The sequence below is a fragment of the Meles meles genome, chromosome 8 (assembly GCF_922984935.1).
Source record: "Meles meles chromosome 8, mMelMel3.1 paternal haplotype, whole genome shotgun sequence".
NCBI lineage: Eukaryota > Metazoa > Chordata > Mammalia > Carnivora > Mustelidae > Meles > Meles meles.
In genome coordinates, this window is record NC_060073.1 from 15,706,555 (window position 1) to 15,723,962 (window position 17,408).

The following is a 17,408-nucleotide window of genomic DNA, read 5'->3' on the forward strand; positions in this document are numbered from 1 at the left end:
CTCCTCCTCTGGAATCGCGCTGCTTTCTTAGGAGTTGAACCTACTTTCCTTGATAGATGAACTTCGTCCTGGCTGGATATTTTGTTGATCTTCTGGGGGAGGGGCCTGTTGTAGTGACTCTCAAGTGTTTTTGCTCGAGGCGGGATTGCACCGCCCTTACCGGCAGCCGGACTAAGTAATCGGCTCGGGTTCGCTTTTGGGAGCTTCTGTTCCCTGAACGCTTTCCGTAGAGTTCCGGAGGATGGGAATGAAAATGGCGGCCTCCTAGTCTCCGGCCCGGAGGAGCCGAGAGCCTGGGACCCCACTCCTCAGTGCACCCCCAGAGGACAGCACCCAATCACTCCCATATCCCCAGCCTCTAGCCGCGCTCCGATCTCACCCAGCCTGCGACCAGTTCAAGGTAACCCCGAGCTGAGAGTTCAGTCCTCGGCTCTGTCTCTGCAGCCGGCTTCTCCCTTCTAATACCTGCGAGCTCTCCGACACTCTGACACCCCTAATCCTTCTGTGACACTGTGGGACCTGGGGCCACGCTAACCCCACGTGGGCTTCACCCTGGTTTAGCCTCTGGAGCAATGTCCCTCAGTGGAACAGACTTTTAAAAGTCCTGATTTTGTGCTCTGTTCCTCCGCCGCTTGCTGGGAGCCGGCCCCTCCCCTCGTGGTCTATCTTCCCATCGTTTAAGATTCACTTCTCCACCAGTCCTACCTTTCAGAAAGTGGTTGATTTTCTGTTTCTAGAGTTGCTGTTCTTCTTCTCTTCACTCTCCCATTGGATTTGTAGGTGTTTGCAATGTTTAGATAAGCTATCGAGCTGATCTCCTGCTACCTGATGTAGTTTCAGCCTGCTACTTCTCCACCATCTTGACTCCTCCAACTGTTTTATTTATAATTGTCAAACCTCAGAAGCAACCAAGACCTCCCTCCACTGGTGAATAGATAAATAAATTGTGTTTTATCTGGACAATGGAATATTATTCAGTGCTTAAAAATGAGCTATCAAGCCACAAGATGATATCCGGGAAACTTAAGTGTGTATTCCTATGTGAAAGAAGCCAATCTGAAAAAGCTATCTATTATGTGATTACAACTATATGAATCCTGGGAAAGGCAAAACAACGGAGACATTGACAACATCAGCGTTTGCCAAGGGTCAGTGTGGAGGGTAGAATGAATAGACAGAGCTCAGAGAGTTTTTAGAGCAGGAATCACATCTGTATGTTAGTACAGTTGTGGATACATGTCCTTATGCATATCGAAACCCATAAAATGTACTACATCAAGTGTGAACCTAATGAAAAGAATTTTGGGGGAGATAATGACTTAGAGTAGCTTCCTTTGATGGCAACAGATGTATCATTCTGGTGGGAGAGGCTGTCTGTGTGTGGGGCAGGGGTATTATGGGAAATCTTTGTACTTTGCTCAGTTTTGCTGTGAACCTAAAGCTGCTTTAAAAATAAAGTTTGTTAGTTAAAAATATACACTATGACATGACAGATATACCAAAACTTGTAAGTGGAATGAACAAGAGTCATCTGAAAAAGATTTTCTACAGAAAAAAAAAAAAAGTAAGAAAGGCCTTTTTTGCAAGCTTGTTATTCTATTTAAATAAAGGTTGCTTAAGTAATGGCAAATGTCATTAGAGAGAAGATGTTCGATAGCATGATTTTATTAAAAGAGAGATGGTAAAAACATGGAAAGTGTTTTAGAATATGTAAGTAAAATGCAAGAGCTACAATCATTCTGGAGGCTGGAAACAAACAGGTATAAATAACAGAAAGAAAAAAAAAAGAATGAAGAAGTTGAAATTAACCAGAGCTGTTACAAGGAAGGGAGGAAGTGGACAGATTGTCTCAGCAGTTATACACAAAGAAACAAAACTGTTGTCAGATTAAACCTTTTCTCTTAGGCATGTTCTATACTCTTTCATTACTTAGCTAGACCTAAGAAAGCTGTCTCTGAACATGAAATAGAAGTTCAGATATTTAAACAACAAATTCATTTTAAAGTTCTCTTTTAAAGTGGTTATTATTTGTTTTCATTTTCATGCTTTCTTAATAGTGTGACTTTCTCTTTTAGAACATTATTAGCACTCAAAATTATTATTTGCACACAATATTGACCAATGGCTAAGAACATTTTCTGCTATAAATCTAGACACACATATCAAATTAACCAGACATTAGCATTCTATTAAATTAACAACTTTCACGGAAATGACTTCAGATTTCTTACTGTGGCTTTCATGTTTAATAAGTTGAAAACATAAACTTTATTTTAATTGAGATATAAGTGATGTATAACATTATATTAGTTTCTTCTATACAACATAATGATTTGATATGAGTATATATTGAAAAATAGTTTCTGCAAAAATCTAGCTAACATCCATCACCACACATACTTACAAATTACTTTATTGTGACAAGAACTTCTTAGATGCCACTCATTTTTATTACACAAAATCCTGCCTGAGGTATTGAAGATGTAGATTATAGAATTACTCTATATCAAATTGTAGACTTTTTTTTTTAGATTTTTTGTTTTTTAGATTGTAGAACTTTTAATGGGAAAACACAAGCATATGTTGCTATTAGTGAGACTTATATGCACTTCTGCATTTAGAGATGTGAAAACGTTGACAAAGTTTGCATATTATAAGAAAGAAACAGAAACATAAGGGGAAAATTAAAAAGCATATAAACATAAAGTATTAAAGACTATCCGGTGAAATGTAGCTAATGCCTTTTGCTGCAAATTCCTCATGAGGTATGACAGCATTCAAATTCATGCTTGCAATGTTAGAGTATCTCAATTTTTGAGAAGTAACCACAGATAATAATATATTTTATATTCACTAATGAGATTAGCACAGCATACCAGCATAAACTGTAAAGGATTTCAGAGCAGCAATATGTGTGGCTCATATAATTAATTTCTATAAAAATTCAAATAAAATATTTTTAAGCACCGTAGTGACAGAATGGTACATTCTCACTAATATGTTTTTTAAATAGATTTTATTTCTTAAAGCAGATTTAGGTTTGCAGGAACATTACACAAAAAGTACAGTGATTTTCCATATACATTCTATGCTTCTCACAATTTCTGTTCTCCCACATCTTGCAGTAGGGCCATACATTTCTCACCACTAGTGAGTACAATACTGTACCTGGGTACAGTATTCTTAAGGTCCATAGCTACATTAAGATTTGCTCTTGGTGTTATCAAGTTTTATGGATTTTGACATATGTATTATGTCATGTATCCACCATTACAATATCATACAGAATAGTTTCTCTTCCCTAAAATATCCCATTTTCTGCCTATTTACCCTTTCTCCTTTATCCTTGAATTTCTGTCAACCAGTGATTCTTTTTTTTTTTTTTTACTATGACATGTTTTTCTTTATCAGGAAAAGGAATTCATAATTCATGTCTGTGATGTAAATATTTCTGTTTCAAAGACTAAATATCATCCTTGGGACTATCTTACTGTCTTAGTAATTAATATTCTAATATTCACTATTATCTACTGCTTACGCACTCTACTTCTGCAACAAAAATATATAATCCTTAGTTTAGGTCATCAAGCTATAATTATAATAATTAATATTATAGACAAATTACTATAATTGGTATTTTTCAAAAGAAACCTAGCACCCCCCAAATTAGAAGGGACCAATATAGAGCATGAAGTAGATTTTATCAAAAGAATACTACTAGGCGTATAAACCCAACCACTAAGGTCTTCTTAATATCAAAGAACCTCCTCAGAAACATGAATTTTCTCACCAAGTTCAGTTACTGTTCTAGAAGAATGTAGGTAAACATCATAAGATTTCAGAATATAAGGATGCCTGGGTGGCTCAGTCAGTTGAGTATCTGACACTCGATTTCAGCTCAGATCATGATCTCAGTGACAAGGGATCCCCATCTCAGGCTCCATGATCAGTGGGAGTCTGCTTGAGAGTCTCCCTCTGTCCCACTCCTGCTCATGAGATTGCTGTCTATCTCTCTCTCTTTCTCTGTCTTTCTAAAATTAAAAAACAAAACAAAACAAAACAAAACAAAAACTTTAAAAGATGGGATTTCAGAATATAACTCCAAGAATTGGAATAGAGATTATTAGATTACATAGTGTCTTTTACAACATAAAACTCCTATAATTATTTGAATCTGATATGTTCTACCAAGTCAGGAAGAACAACTACATTGAAGGTTCATGGTCAGCTGCAATGACACGGAAGTGCCTAATAATGGAAACCAGAAGAGGAAAAGCCACCAGTCTGTGGACGCAAACATGAAGGGTGATACAGAGCAGCAGAAAACACCAGAAGTCCACATGAAGAGGGACAGGGCAAGTTCTAGATCAAAACCAGAAGTGGTAGGGCAGATGAGACAGGCAGAGACAGAATGGTGAAGCACATCTAAGGCTATAGACCTTATGTACCTGTTTGTAGCTTATGCTTTCTATTCCTCTACATAAAACTGACTTAACCCCAACCAGTGTGTGTGTCCATATTGATATTTTCCTGAAGGAAGTAGTGCTCGTGTCCGAAACAGGATTATATTAGCACTACCACATTAAGAAGATCATATTCTTTATGGATTTCTAGGTAAATCCAAACTCTGAGGAAAGATTTGAAACTTCCTTTCTTTAGTCATCTGAAGCCCACTTCTTGCTCCATAATTTCCTATGGTAGCTTTCCCTTCTGCATTCCTCAGAGTGTCAATCAGAGTGTTGTGCAAGCTGTTCCTAGTGTATAAAACACAGCTATTATCTTATCCATGGGGAAGGTGGTTGCAGGACGTGTGTATATAAATATACAGGATGACCACAATGAAGTGGAAGAGGGCTTTTCTCCTCCCTTCAGCACTGTGGTGTTCAGTGAATGCAAGATGATAACGCATCGTTTAAGCACATCAGCAGGACAAAACTCAGTGGGCGAATGGCCCCAATGTGGACACCAGGAGTAGGTTGAGCACATAGGGGTCTTCTCAGGCAAGTTTCACCAAGGGCTGCAAAGACACAAAAACCTTGGTCATTGGCACCACAGAAGGGTAAACTCAAGGCCAGCAACATCTGAGCTAAAGAATGCACAGAGGACTCCACCCAGGCCATAGCCACCAGCACAGCACAGACCTGTCACCTCAGGATGGTTGTGTAGTGCAGGAGCTTACAGATGGACACATAGTGGTCAGCAGCCATGAGGATAAGGATGAAGATCCCCAGGCAGCCAAAGAAATGAAGTGAAAAGATGTGTACCATGCACTCACTGAAAGCGATATTGGTCTTCTTGAAAAGGGTATCCACAATCATTCTAGGGGCTATGGAAGTACAGAAGCAGATGTCGGATTAGGATAGGTAGAAAAAGAAGAAGTATATCAGACTCCCGAGTGTCCAGCTGTTCTTGACAGTAGTAATAATCAGAAGGTTGCTCAACAACATCAGCAAATAGAAGTACAAGAAAGTGACAAACACTGTTTCCTTCCTACAGGATCCTGGATCAAACCAAGCAGAAAAATGTATTCATATAATCCAGCTGCATGATCATGAATGAGGAGAAGGAAAGGTGTGAAAATATTTTTCCACAAAAAAATAGTAATTAATTTACAGTGTTCTAGGCAATGTTATGGAATAATTTAAGCAAATTAATTCATGGTATTATGTGATATTGTGGGATATTTGAGCAAAAATAAAGAGCTGCATTCTGTGTTTTTTTTTTTTTTTTTATGTCACTGCAATATTGTATTCTCAATTCCTAATGACCACTTCATTGAGTGCTGAAGAGTCCCAAAGTATCTTACTCATGTGATACCTTCTTTCAGCACTCTTCAAATATATCTAGATTGGACATGATTCTGACTAATTTTGCCAATTCCATGATATAAAATTAAGATATGTTGCTCTATTCTATTATTTCCCTCATCTTTTTAAATGTAATAAATATTGGGGTCCTGTTTTGTATAGTACGTCACTTGGCCTATAGGATATATTTGACTGCTCTCGAAGGTTCAGGAATATTAATGCAACATCAGATGTTATCCCCAACCCTATAAAGTCTTTCTTACACATATATATTTATATATCACATATTTGTCACACATATCGTTATAAATGTATGTTATTTGTCAATACATCGTCTTCTGCTTCTCCCGCATATTCTCTTAGATATCGCAGCTTTAAAGGAGGAACAAGAAATACAGCTTTTCAACAATAATATGCATCAACCTTTGAGCACATTTTTGATATTTAGGATTTCATAAGTACGAATGAACAGAAATGAATGTTCTTTCATGTTTGATAATATCTCACATATCCCTATTTCTGGTTTTCTTTCTCTAGTTTGTAAAAAGCAATCCTTACAGCACTCAGATCCTCTATAGAAATGGGAGAGATAAACTTCATCGTTCCTATTTTCATGAATAAAGTTTTTAGCTTTAACATCTTAGATCTTTGGTGACCGCCTATGGGGTGTCCCATGGTAGTTGTTGTAGGACGAGATCATGGTTTGTAGTCCCCTAAAACCCACATTCATGGAGCAGATCAGAGAAGCAGATGTGGGAGGGAGATGTGCATTTAAAAAGAACAGCCAACCTGGTTGGCTCAGATGATTAGGCAACTGCCTTTGGCTCAGGTCATGATCCCAGGGTCCTGGCATGAATCCCCACATCGGGCTTTCTTCACAGCAGTGAGTCTGCTTCTCCCTCTCCTTCCATGATCTCTCTCAATTTCACTCTCTCTCAAATAAATAAATAAAATCATTAAAAAAAAGAACATAGTTTATAGGCAGTAACTGACTTCTCCCTTCAATTTTTTTCAGTTGTAAAAGAGAGGAAAGCAAACCATAAGAGACTCTTGACTACAGGGAACAAACTGAGGGTTGCAAGCTCTTTCTGTTGGGATTAGGATTCAAAATGCTTCCCTTCCCTGCTGGTCTCCAGGACCCCCCATTTTGCTCTTCTCTCAAGCATGGGATGCAGTCCTAGACTGAGTGGGAATCAGCATCTCTGTCCTCCAATATCCACAGCATATTACTTTCTGATGACAAGGAATTACTTAGATTGTCTTGATCTGTGTCTCATTGATTGAAAATTAAGTATTTAGATATGCCCTATGATATCAACTTAAGTTGTTTACCAGCCTACTTATTTAACAGTTAGCTTAAATTAATTTGTTTTGGGTAAATAAATATATTAAAAATAAAAATAAAAAAGACTCAGCATTATATGTATTAATGTAAGAAGAAGACTGATCAATGACCCCCAAATTTATTGACCTCCACCTAACTATTTTTCACTGTTGAACACTAGGAGCCTGAGAATAATTTTTCCTTTGTTAAAAATAAAGGGTAGGAGGCCTTATAGTAATTATAGTAATTCAAGTCATAGTATGAACAAGTTGAGTTTCTTTTTTCCCTGATGAAATTAGAGTTTTATAATAATTTAGAGTAGAATTGGTTTCTCTGAATATGGGTAATTTTAAATGTTATGCAAATGTCCTATTCAATAGCTAAAATGTGTTGAAGGCATAAGTTTTGAAATTGTGAATCCTAAGATTTAATAGCTTCTAATAAACTTTGCTTTAGAAGCCTTCTGCTTTTTAAAGTCATCTATAGCTACATTTTAGCTAGGCTTGGAAATGCTTGCATTCACATCGGGTGTCAATTTGTCCACTGGATAAAACAGTTCCCAGAATGCATTCTCTCTCTTTTATACTCTCTTCCCTAAAGTATTAAGACAGTACAAAAGATATAAATTTATGACTTTTTTGTACATTCATCAATGTAACAAATAGTCACTGAGTGCTGACAACAAAATTCTTTTGAAACCACATTCTGTCTCATCTTCTTTTATTGACTTTTATTGTCTAGATTGTATATAAAACCCATGAAATGCTTAGGAAAAGCCATAAAATACAATCAACTCAGATATGCTTCAGCAATTCCATATTTTGACCCTATCCATAGTTAAAAATGTGCAAAAGATTTTGCTTCTTTGGAAACTTTAATTAATTAAACTTCCGTTCCCTAAATAATATAACTAGCAGTTATATTTGGTTGCTTTAACGTAATCTAACACATCAAATAATCATTTATCCTATTAATAGTGAAGTCAAAAAATTATATTATTATACCCATTTCACATTAGATTTCACAACTGATTTGTAAAATACAATACATAATACAAAAAGAAAGTTAATTCTAAATAACAAGAATAATTTGTGTGAATATTCTATAATGCCCAATCATATTTTTGGCAAATTTTATATAATTATCATGTTGATAATTTTTATACAAATTAATGTTTTCTTTCTTTTCAGATATTTGCAAACTAAAGTATATGGAGAAATAGAGGAATGCCTCAGAATTCATCCCTTTGGGATATTCTTATAATTATAACATACAAATATTTTCTCATGTTCTCTTCTTACTGTGTTATGTTCCTACCTTGTTGGTAGGAAAACTTATCTCTATTTACTGCAGCCCTCTTTTTCTCCAACCAATGTACTATTTCTTCAGTCCTTTATGGACAACTTATCCTTTATGGACAACTGCTATACCTCTTGTATGACACCCAAACTGACTGGTGACCTGCTAGAGGGAAGAAAATCCGTCTTCTATCGTAATTGCACGTGGCAACTCTTTATCATGTACTTCTCTAGAAACATTGAGGTCTCTATACTGACCATCGTGGCCTTTGATCTCTATGTTGCCATCTATAAATTTCACTACATACTCATCATGAACAGGACAAGGTGCAATCTCCTAGTTGTAGCTGCTTGGACTGGTGGGGATCTCCACTCCTAAACTCAGTTTCTTATGGCAACCCAGTTGCTCTTTTGTGGTCCTAACTAAATCAATCACTACTTTTATGAAGTTTCCCTTTACTGAAAGTTACCTGTACTGATAACCACTTTGCTGGTGTCTTTGTAGTTGCAAATTCAGGATTGGTTACCTTGGTGACATTTGTGGTTGTATTTTTTTCCTATGTCATTATTCACTTTAAGAAACCACTCAGCTGAAGGAAGACACAAAGCCCTCTCTACCTGTGGGGCCCAGATCACTGTGATAGTCTTGTTTGGGGGGTCTTCAATCTTTGCCTACCTTTGACCTCTGACCACTTCTCCTGAAGATAAAGTATTTGCTCTATTTTACACCACCATTTCTCCTATGTTCAATCCCTTTGTCTATCCTCTGAGAAATTCAGAGATGAAAAATCCTGTGAGAAAAATCTGGTGTCAAACGTCATACCTAAACATCTGTATTTAAATAGGAGGAACAGCTAGATGTGGATGAGGGAGATAGGAAAATATCTCACAGAGTAATTGTTCCTTTGGTATCATTTATGGATGCCAGAAATAGGATTTATGGATTATAAGTACAAGCTAGTCAAAGACACATTCTACCATACAAAAATGATATTGGAAATGTAGTTAATTGTGTGGGATTTTGAGATGATGTGAGCAGAGTTATATGCAAAATTAAAAAAAAAAACAACATTTGGGCTATAGCATTGAAAGCACTTCTATATGACAAAATTGAAATATTAACTAACTGGAATTTAAAAAAATGCTTGAAATTAAAAAATAAAAAAAGAAAATTTTGAAATATTTTAGTCATATAGAATTTCTATAAGGGTACTACAGTTCCTGTTTTCCTCACTGTTAATATCTTACATTGCCATTTTGCATTTATCAATATTCATAAAGCAATATTGATTCATTAATATTAACTAAACCCTAGTCTCTATTTTGATTTCATCTGTTCCCCCCCCCAGCTTGTACTGAGACAGAACTGACCTACAACATTTTGTCAGCTTAAAGTACAAAATGCAATTACTTAAAGTACAAAATGCAACACTGTGTCAGCTTAAAGTACAAAATACAATTACATGTATACATTGTGAAATGACTACTACAGGGTCACCTGTGTGGCTCAATAGGTTAAGCATCTCTCTTCAGCTTAGGTCATGATCCCACAAGTCCCACATTGGGGAGGGGAAATCCCTGCCTAGTGGGGAGACTGCTCTTCCTCTCCCTCTATCCTCCAGCCTCTGCTCATGCTCTGCCTCTTACTTTTATTTTCTCTCAAGTAAATAAATAAAATCTTTAAAAAAATGATTGCTATAATAAAGTCAGGTGATCCATCCATCAACCTCACATTACCTTTATTTGTGGGGGGGGAGTGAAACATCTAAGATCTACTTCCTTAGCAACTTTCTTTCTTTTTTTTTTTATAATTTCTCTCACTTTTTTTATTTCTCTTATTTCTTTTCAGCATAACAGTTTTCATTGTTTTTGCACCACACCCCGTGCTCCATGCAGTATGTGCCCTCCCTATTACCCACCACCTGGTTACCCAACCACCCACCACCCGCTCCTTCAAAACCCTTAGGTAGATTTTCAGAGTATATAATCTCTCATGGTTCACCTCCCCTTCCAATTTCCCTCAACTCCCTTTTCCTCTCCATCTCCCCATGTCCTCCATGTTCTTTGTCAAGCTCCACAAATAAGTGAAACCATATGATACTTGACTCTCTCTGCTTGACTTATTTCACACAGCATAATCTCTTCCAGTCCCGTCCATGTTGCTACAAATGTTGGGTATCCATTCTTTCTAATGGAGTCATAATACTCCATCGTGTATATGGATCACATCTTCCTTATCCATTCATCCGTTGAAGGGCATCTTGGTTCTTTCCACAGTTTGGTGACCGTGGCCATTGCTGCTATAAACATTGGGGTACAGATGGCTCTTCTTTTCACTACATCTGTATCTTTGTGGTAAATACCCAGCAGTGCAATTGCAGGGTTATAGGAAAGCTCTATTCTTAATTTCTTGAGGAATCTCCACACTGTTCTCCAAAGTGGCTTCACTAACTTGCATTCCCACCAAGAGTGTAAGAGGGTTCCCCTTTCTCCACATTCTCTCCAACACACGTTTTTCCTGTCTTGCTAATTTTGGCCATTCTAACTGGTGTAAGGTGATATCTCAATATGGTTTTAATTTGAATCTCCCTGAAGGCCAGTGATGATGAGCATTTTTTCATGTGTCTGATAGCCTTTTGTATGTCTTCATTGGAGAAGTGTCTGTTCATACCTTCTGCCCATTTTTTGATGTGATTATCTGTTTTGTGTGTGTTGAGTTTGAGGAGTTCTTTATAGATCCTGGATATCAACCTTTTGTCTGTACTGTCAATTGCAAATATCTTCTCCCATTCCATGGGTTGCCTTTTTGTTTTGTTGACTGTTTCCTTTGCTGTGCAGAAGCTTTCTATCTTGATGAAGTCCCAAAAGTTCATTTTCGCTTTTGTTTCCTTGGCCTTTGGAGACATATCTTGAAAGAAGTTGCTGTGGCTAATATTGAAGAGGTTACTGCCTATGTTCTCTAAGATTCTAATGGATTCCTGTCTCATGTTGAGGTCTTTTATTCATTTTGAGTTTATCTAAAAATTCTATTTCTCTCCTGGTTATGTCACATGGTATCATAAATGGATCAAGGGAAAAATTGAGGTGTCCTTGAGATTCCCTAGATCTCTGACCAAAGCTCTGTGGATTCATTATGTCCCAACAGTAGCTGTCAATATGCATAAAACTTAGATACTTGGTTCCATTCTGTACCCATAAATGAAAATTCTCATGGTAAATGTATTGGATTCCTCTCACATTAGCCGTTTACCTTCCTTTTTATTTTACTTATTTTTAAAAAGATTTTACATTTTTATCTGTCAGCAAGTGAGACAGCAAGAGAGAGAACACAAGTAGGGGAAGCGGGAGAGGAAGAAGCAGGCTTCCAGTCAAGCAGGAGGCCCAATGCAAGGCTTGATCCTAGGACCTGGCATACCCTTAATGACTGAGCCTCCCAGGTCCCCTTACCCAACATTTTTAATCTCATCCCCTCTACTTCTTCTTCCCTTAGTAGCTGTCCGGTCTCTTCAGAGATGATTCTCTCTTTTCCATCTTTGCTACCTTATCATGTGGGAACACGTGTCTGTTATGTCACTGCTTCCAACCCAGAAAATTGGCATTCATATTTTTCTCTGAACGGTAATGGGTTTACTTGTGCAATGTGAATCCTTAGACTTGAAGAACAAAGGAAACAGTATTCTAACAGACAATTCTGATTCCATTGCTCACACCCCAGTAACTTTGGGTAATGACCCAATGTCCTTGGAATCACCTAAATTTAAGTAAACATTTGTTGTATTTAGAATTCATCATAAGTTGACCAGAGTACACTCTTTTGATCTTAGAATTCATAGTGATAGATGGGCTTCCATATCTTTATGTCAGGTCAAACATGCATGCCATCGATTCTGAACCTGTCATGTTTTAATTGTGGGGTTTATACCAATTGGCTTCAAGTCCACAGGCCTTCTTGAATTACTTAATCTGCACATTTTGGATAAGCAAATGACTCAAAAGAGGTTTTATTTTGTTGTTTTTTTTTTTTTTTTAAGCAATACTAGGGTGGCCAAAATATGGTACATCATCATCAACAGATGCGGGTGAGGATGTGGAACAAGAACTCTCATTCATTGCTGAAGGGAAAGCAAAATGGTGCAGCCAATTGGGAAGACACTTTGTCAGTTTTTTATAGAACTTAAACAGTTTAGCAATCCCACTCCTTGTCATTTACCCAAAGGAGTTAAAAACTTATGTCTACAAAAAACCCTGCACACACATGTTTAAGTGCATCGTTATTCATAATTGTCCATACAACTGGAAGCAGTCAAGACATCCTTCAGTAGATGAGGATAGACAAACTGCAACATCAGACAGTGGAGTATTATTCACTGCCAAGAGAAATGAGCTCCAGGCCATGCAAAGGGATGAAGAACCTTCCAATGTGTTCCCCATGGTACTTGGCATGCAGCTCTATCACAGATATGAGACTCTTCTTATCTTCCCTGTTACTAACTTTCTAGTTTCATGTCTTACTAAGTAGACTTTTAGGAGCTCAGTGTCCAGCTTATAACCCGACACACAGAAGAAGCTAAATTATTGAATGAAGAGATGAGCCAATAGCCAGAAGCATATTAAAAGATTGTGTTTTCTGCATACTCTTGTTCACCCTTGGTCTTTGTTATATAACCTCTCCTAAGAATAATCTTACCCTAATATGCCTATTCACTCTCATGATTCCCTTTCCTCCTTTGGGTCCATTTTTGATATTTTCATCTAGGAAATCTTCCTGACCTCCCGGTCTTTGTTGTGTGTCCCTCAAACATGCTTTCATTGCCCCCCCTGTGCTACCACTACCTTCCCATTTATAACATGGTGTTATCATATTCTGCTCCCCTCTGGGTATCTCTCAGTGGATCTGAAGCTTTTTGATTGCAAGACCTTTGTTCAGCTCTATTCACCACTGAAGGCTCAGCAACCTTCAATGTGTCTGATATATTTTTTGTCTAGAAATATTTATTGATAGATGAATGAGGAATATTATACACACACACATACACACACATATATAAAATGTAATATATTTATACTAAAGTTGTTTTCTATATATGTGGAGCCACATATTTTTATAACTTTTCATAATGAAATGTTACCTAGAAATAATCTAATTGACAGAAAAATGTCATGAACAGCTCACATTCATATGATGATGAAATCTTGGTAAAAGCAGGTAAATATCAATGTAAGATATTGGCTCCATTAAGAATCTCATTTTCAATCTTTGTAAATACATAATTTAATCAGGAGTTCAAAAAATTTGTGGTTTCCTAAAGAGATGTCGCTAGAAATCTCAGTCTGAATCAGATAAAAGCAGGAAATAAAGGACATTGTCTCCACTATTATTTCTTTGGTTTAAATTTTCTTGACGTTATTCACCTTCCTGCATGCCATTGTTCACTCATTCAACATTTATTGTGCCTGAGACATTGTGCTGACTTGTAGAAACTATTTTTAACAAATAGTCAAGTACTCTACGGAGTGTGACTTTATTTAATAGAAATTCCTCTCAGATAATAAGATGCTCATTAATTTGAGTCATGATTCTTTGTAAGGGGTTAGCAGCCTAAGAAGGGTAACATGAACAATACAATATGACTCTGAAGTCTACAATGGAATTTGGAAAGTTGGGGTAATCTTCATTATCCCTCAGTGGTTAAAGGACTCTTCACTTTTACAATAATATGGTCATTTTATACTCTAATTTTATAGGAAGCATGTTGTATCATCAACACTGGTATATAAAAATGAGCAGAATTCTTAATAAAATATATTAGATTTTATAGATAGTGAATATGTGGATAGTAAATATTCATAGTGAATATGAAAATATATATGCCTATACTACATGTTGTATATATACATATATATGTATGTATATATGTGAAAAGCTATGGTATTTTTTTCTTTCTTGCACGTATTTTTGCTCCGCTCATTTCAGAAGTTAGCATTCATAGTCGTTTATTATTTCTTTCTTTGGTAAGCATTCCTTTCTCAGAACTTCCAAAACATCCTTTTGACCTTTGTTTTCATTGAATCAGTGCTGAGCTCCAGGCATATTTATTTCTCACTTGAAATAACTCTTCTACTACACAATTTCCTAATGGCATTTTTCATCTGGTCATTTCTTAAGGTATAGATTAAGGGGTTTAACATCGGTGTTATCATAGTGTAGAACACTGCGACTGCTTTATCAATAGATAAAGTAATAGCAGGTCTCACGTACTCAAATATACAGGGCACAAAGAATAGGATAACTACTGTGATGTGGGAGACACAGGTGGAGAGGGCTTTACGCTTTGTCTCCAAGCTGTGGTTCCTTAGGGAATGCAGAATGACCACATAGGAGACCATGAAGAGGAGGAAGAGGAAGACACAAATGAAACCACTGTTGGCAGCAACGAAGAGGCCTAGCGTGTGTGTATCAGTGCAGGCAAGATTGAGCAAAGGATTCAGATCACACATAAAGTGATCTATGACATTAGGGCCACAGAAAGGTAAAGGGATGATAAAGAGGGTCTGTATGGCTGCATGAAGAAAGCCTCCCACCCACACCACTCCCATTAACAGGCCACACACCCGCCGATTCATGATGGTCGTGTAGTGCAATGGCTTGCAGATGGCCACATAGCGGTCATAGGCCATCACAGTAAGTAGGATGACATCAGCACCTCCAAAGAAATGTTCCCCAAAGATTTGGATTATACATGCATTGAATGTGGTGGTCTTCTTTTCACGGAGTGAATCTATGATCAGTTTAGGGGTATTAACAGAAGAATAGCAGGCATCAATGAAAGAGAGATAGGCCAGGAAATAGTACATGGGAGACCCCAATAATGGGCTGGTAGTGATAGTGAGCACGGTGAGCATATTCCCTACCTCAGAGATGATGTAAATCACCAAAAAGATGACAAATATGATTTTCTGCATCTTTGGATTCTCTGTGAGTCCCAGTAGAACAAACTCTGTCACGTTGTTTCTGTTCTCCATTATGTCATATTATGAATAATTGCATTACCTGAAAAAATTCCTTTGGATTAATGTAACCTTGAATGTATTAAGCTTTTTCATCTAGTAAGCAATACATACCTAGATTCTATTGAACTGTGAATTCTCATATGGTTTTCTGAGATAGAAAATAAATTATGAGTTCTTTAAGATCACATAAATTTTTTACTACTTGAAATTTCTGTTGAGTATGGCCATGGGGAACTTTTTAAACACACAGGCTGGAGATCATTTGTGCACACTTCGTCATCTGAGGTGATTAGTTATGTAGCAGGAAGCCGCCAATTGAATACATATTGACAGCTAAGTTAGAAAAGGGAGGTAGTTTATGATATAAAAGCTGTGAATGCAAGGTTAGGAATTTTCCCGTTATCTTTAGGAAATGGGAAACCATGAGAAGACAGTGAGAATATATACATGGGAAAGTGAAAGGGGATTTGGGGATAGGAGATAATAATATGAGAGATAATAAGGGATATAATTTTAATGAAGATTTTCATGTGTGTTGGATGAAGTGGGGTGAGGTTCAGTAAGGAGTTGGAAGCCAGAGACAGAAATCCCAGTTAAGAGATTATTTATAATACTTGACATAGGATTAACAATGTATTGGTTGTGGGTATGTAAAATATACAAAAGCTACTATAAAAATAATTAATAATGCTATTGTTTATATAAAATAATATATTTGGTGGGGCGCCTGGGTGGCTCAGTGGGTTAAAGCCTCTACCCTCAGCAGGGCAGATCTGAGGGTCCTGGGATCAAGCCCCGCATTGGGTTCTCTGCTCACAGTGAGCCTGCTTCCTCCTCTCTCTCTCTGCCTGCCTCTCTGCCTACTTGAAATCTCTGTCTGTCAAATAAATAAATAAAATCTTTAAAAAATAATAATAATATATTTGGTAATTATATATATATATAGAGAGAGAGAGAGAGAGAGACTTAAATAATTGATTAATATGTTCATGGCATAATAGCAAGTGTTGTATATATAGGATCTCATTAAATACTGATAACATCCCATTTGTTTGGTATTATTCCATCCATTTTGAGATGAGGAATCAGTGTCAGAGAATTAGTTTGATGGTAATAATAACAATAACAATATTTACTAAAATTGAATATTTAGTGGCCTTCAGATTTTTTGCAGATTTTTGCTGATTTAATCCCCACCACAAACCTGTAAGATAACTCCAGCTCTTTTTTTGACAATTATTTTATATGTTAAGTAATAGAAACATAGAGGAGGTAAAGATCCTGCCAAGATCAAGATGCTAATAAAGATCAAGAACTAAGATTAGTTCAGATTATACTTCTTCATGGTTTTCCTTCAAATTATTACCCATGTGCTATATTGTTATAATTAACAACATTGAACTAATAATATTTTTCTTGTATGACCACAATAACTGTAATCACTTTATTACTACTTTTGAGGCCAGTGTCTATAACCCAATTTCATTAGGACATACACACACACACACACATACACAAACACTTCAACTCCCAGTTATCAAATTTAAAAAAAAAAATCAAAACTAAGAAAATCAAATAAAAATAAAAAATATTTTACTGTGTTCCTTGAAAGCTCTTTTTATCTTGACTTCTACTTCAGACCTAGTTCTCCCTAGTATAATCAACCTCCAAAGCAAAACTTATGTTTTTGTTTTTTTCATTTTTGGGTTTTTTTTTTTTTTTTTTAGTTTTCAATAAAGCTTTCAAACCATCTGTTAAATGTTGAAAAGGATTTATACTGTGATTAAGTGCTTTGGTCTGAAAATCAAAAAGACAAGGTTAGAATTCTGATTTTCCACTAGCATCTGCTTTAATCTATAGTAACTTTCCAACACATTGCATCCTTGTTTTCTAATCTATACAGCAAGATCAACCATTTCCATTCCAAAGTTTTTCATGAGAATTGTTTAAGGAAAACTATTTAAACAC

General features: G+C 36.5%; 1 protein-coding gene and 1 pseudogene across 1 annotated transcript; both read right to left on the reverse strand.

The window, feature by feature from the left end:
* The window catches only part of LOC123948505, a 372,440-nt pseudogene that overhangs the window by 102,528 nt on the left and 252,504 nt on the right, over positions 1 to 17,408 (reverse strand).
* On the reverse strand, positions 14,523 to 15,452 carry LOC123948493 (olfactory receptor 4C46-like). Its single transcript, XM_046015674.1, has one exon. The coding sequence runs from the start codon at positions 15,450 to 15,452 to the stop codon at positions 14,523 to 14,525; it is 930 nt and encodes a 309-aa protein (XP_045871630.1).

What these genes read in the sequence shown, in the direction of transcription:
- LOC123948493 (XM_046015674.1), bottom strand. Translation starts at nt 15,452, where the DNA reads ATGGAGAACAGAAACAACGTGACAGAGTTTGTTCTACTGGGACTCACA.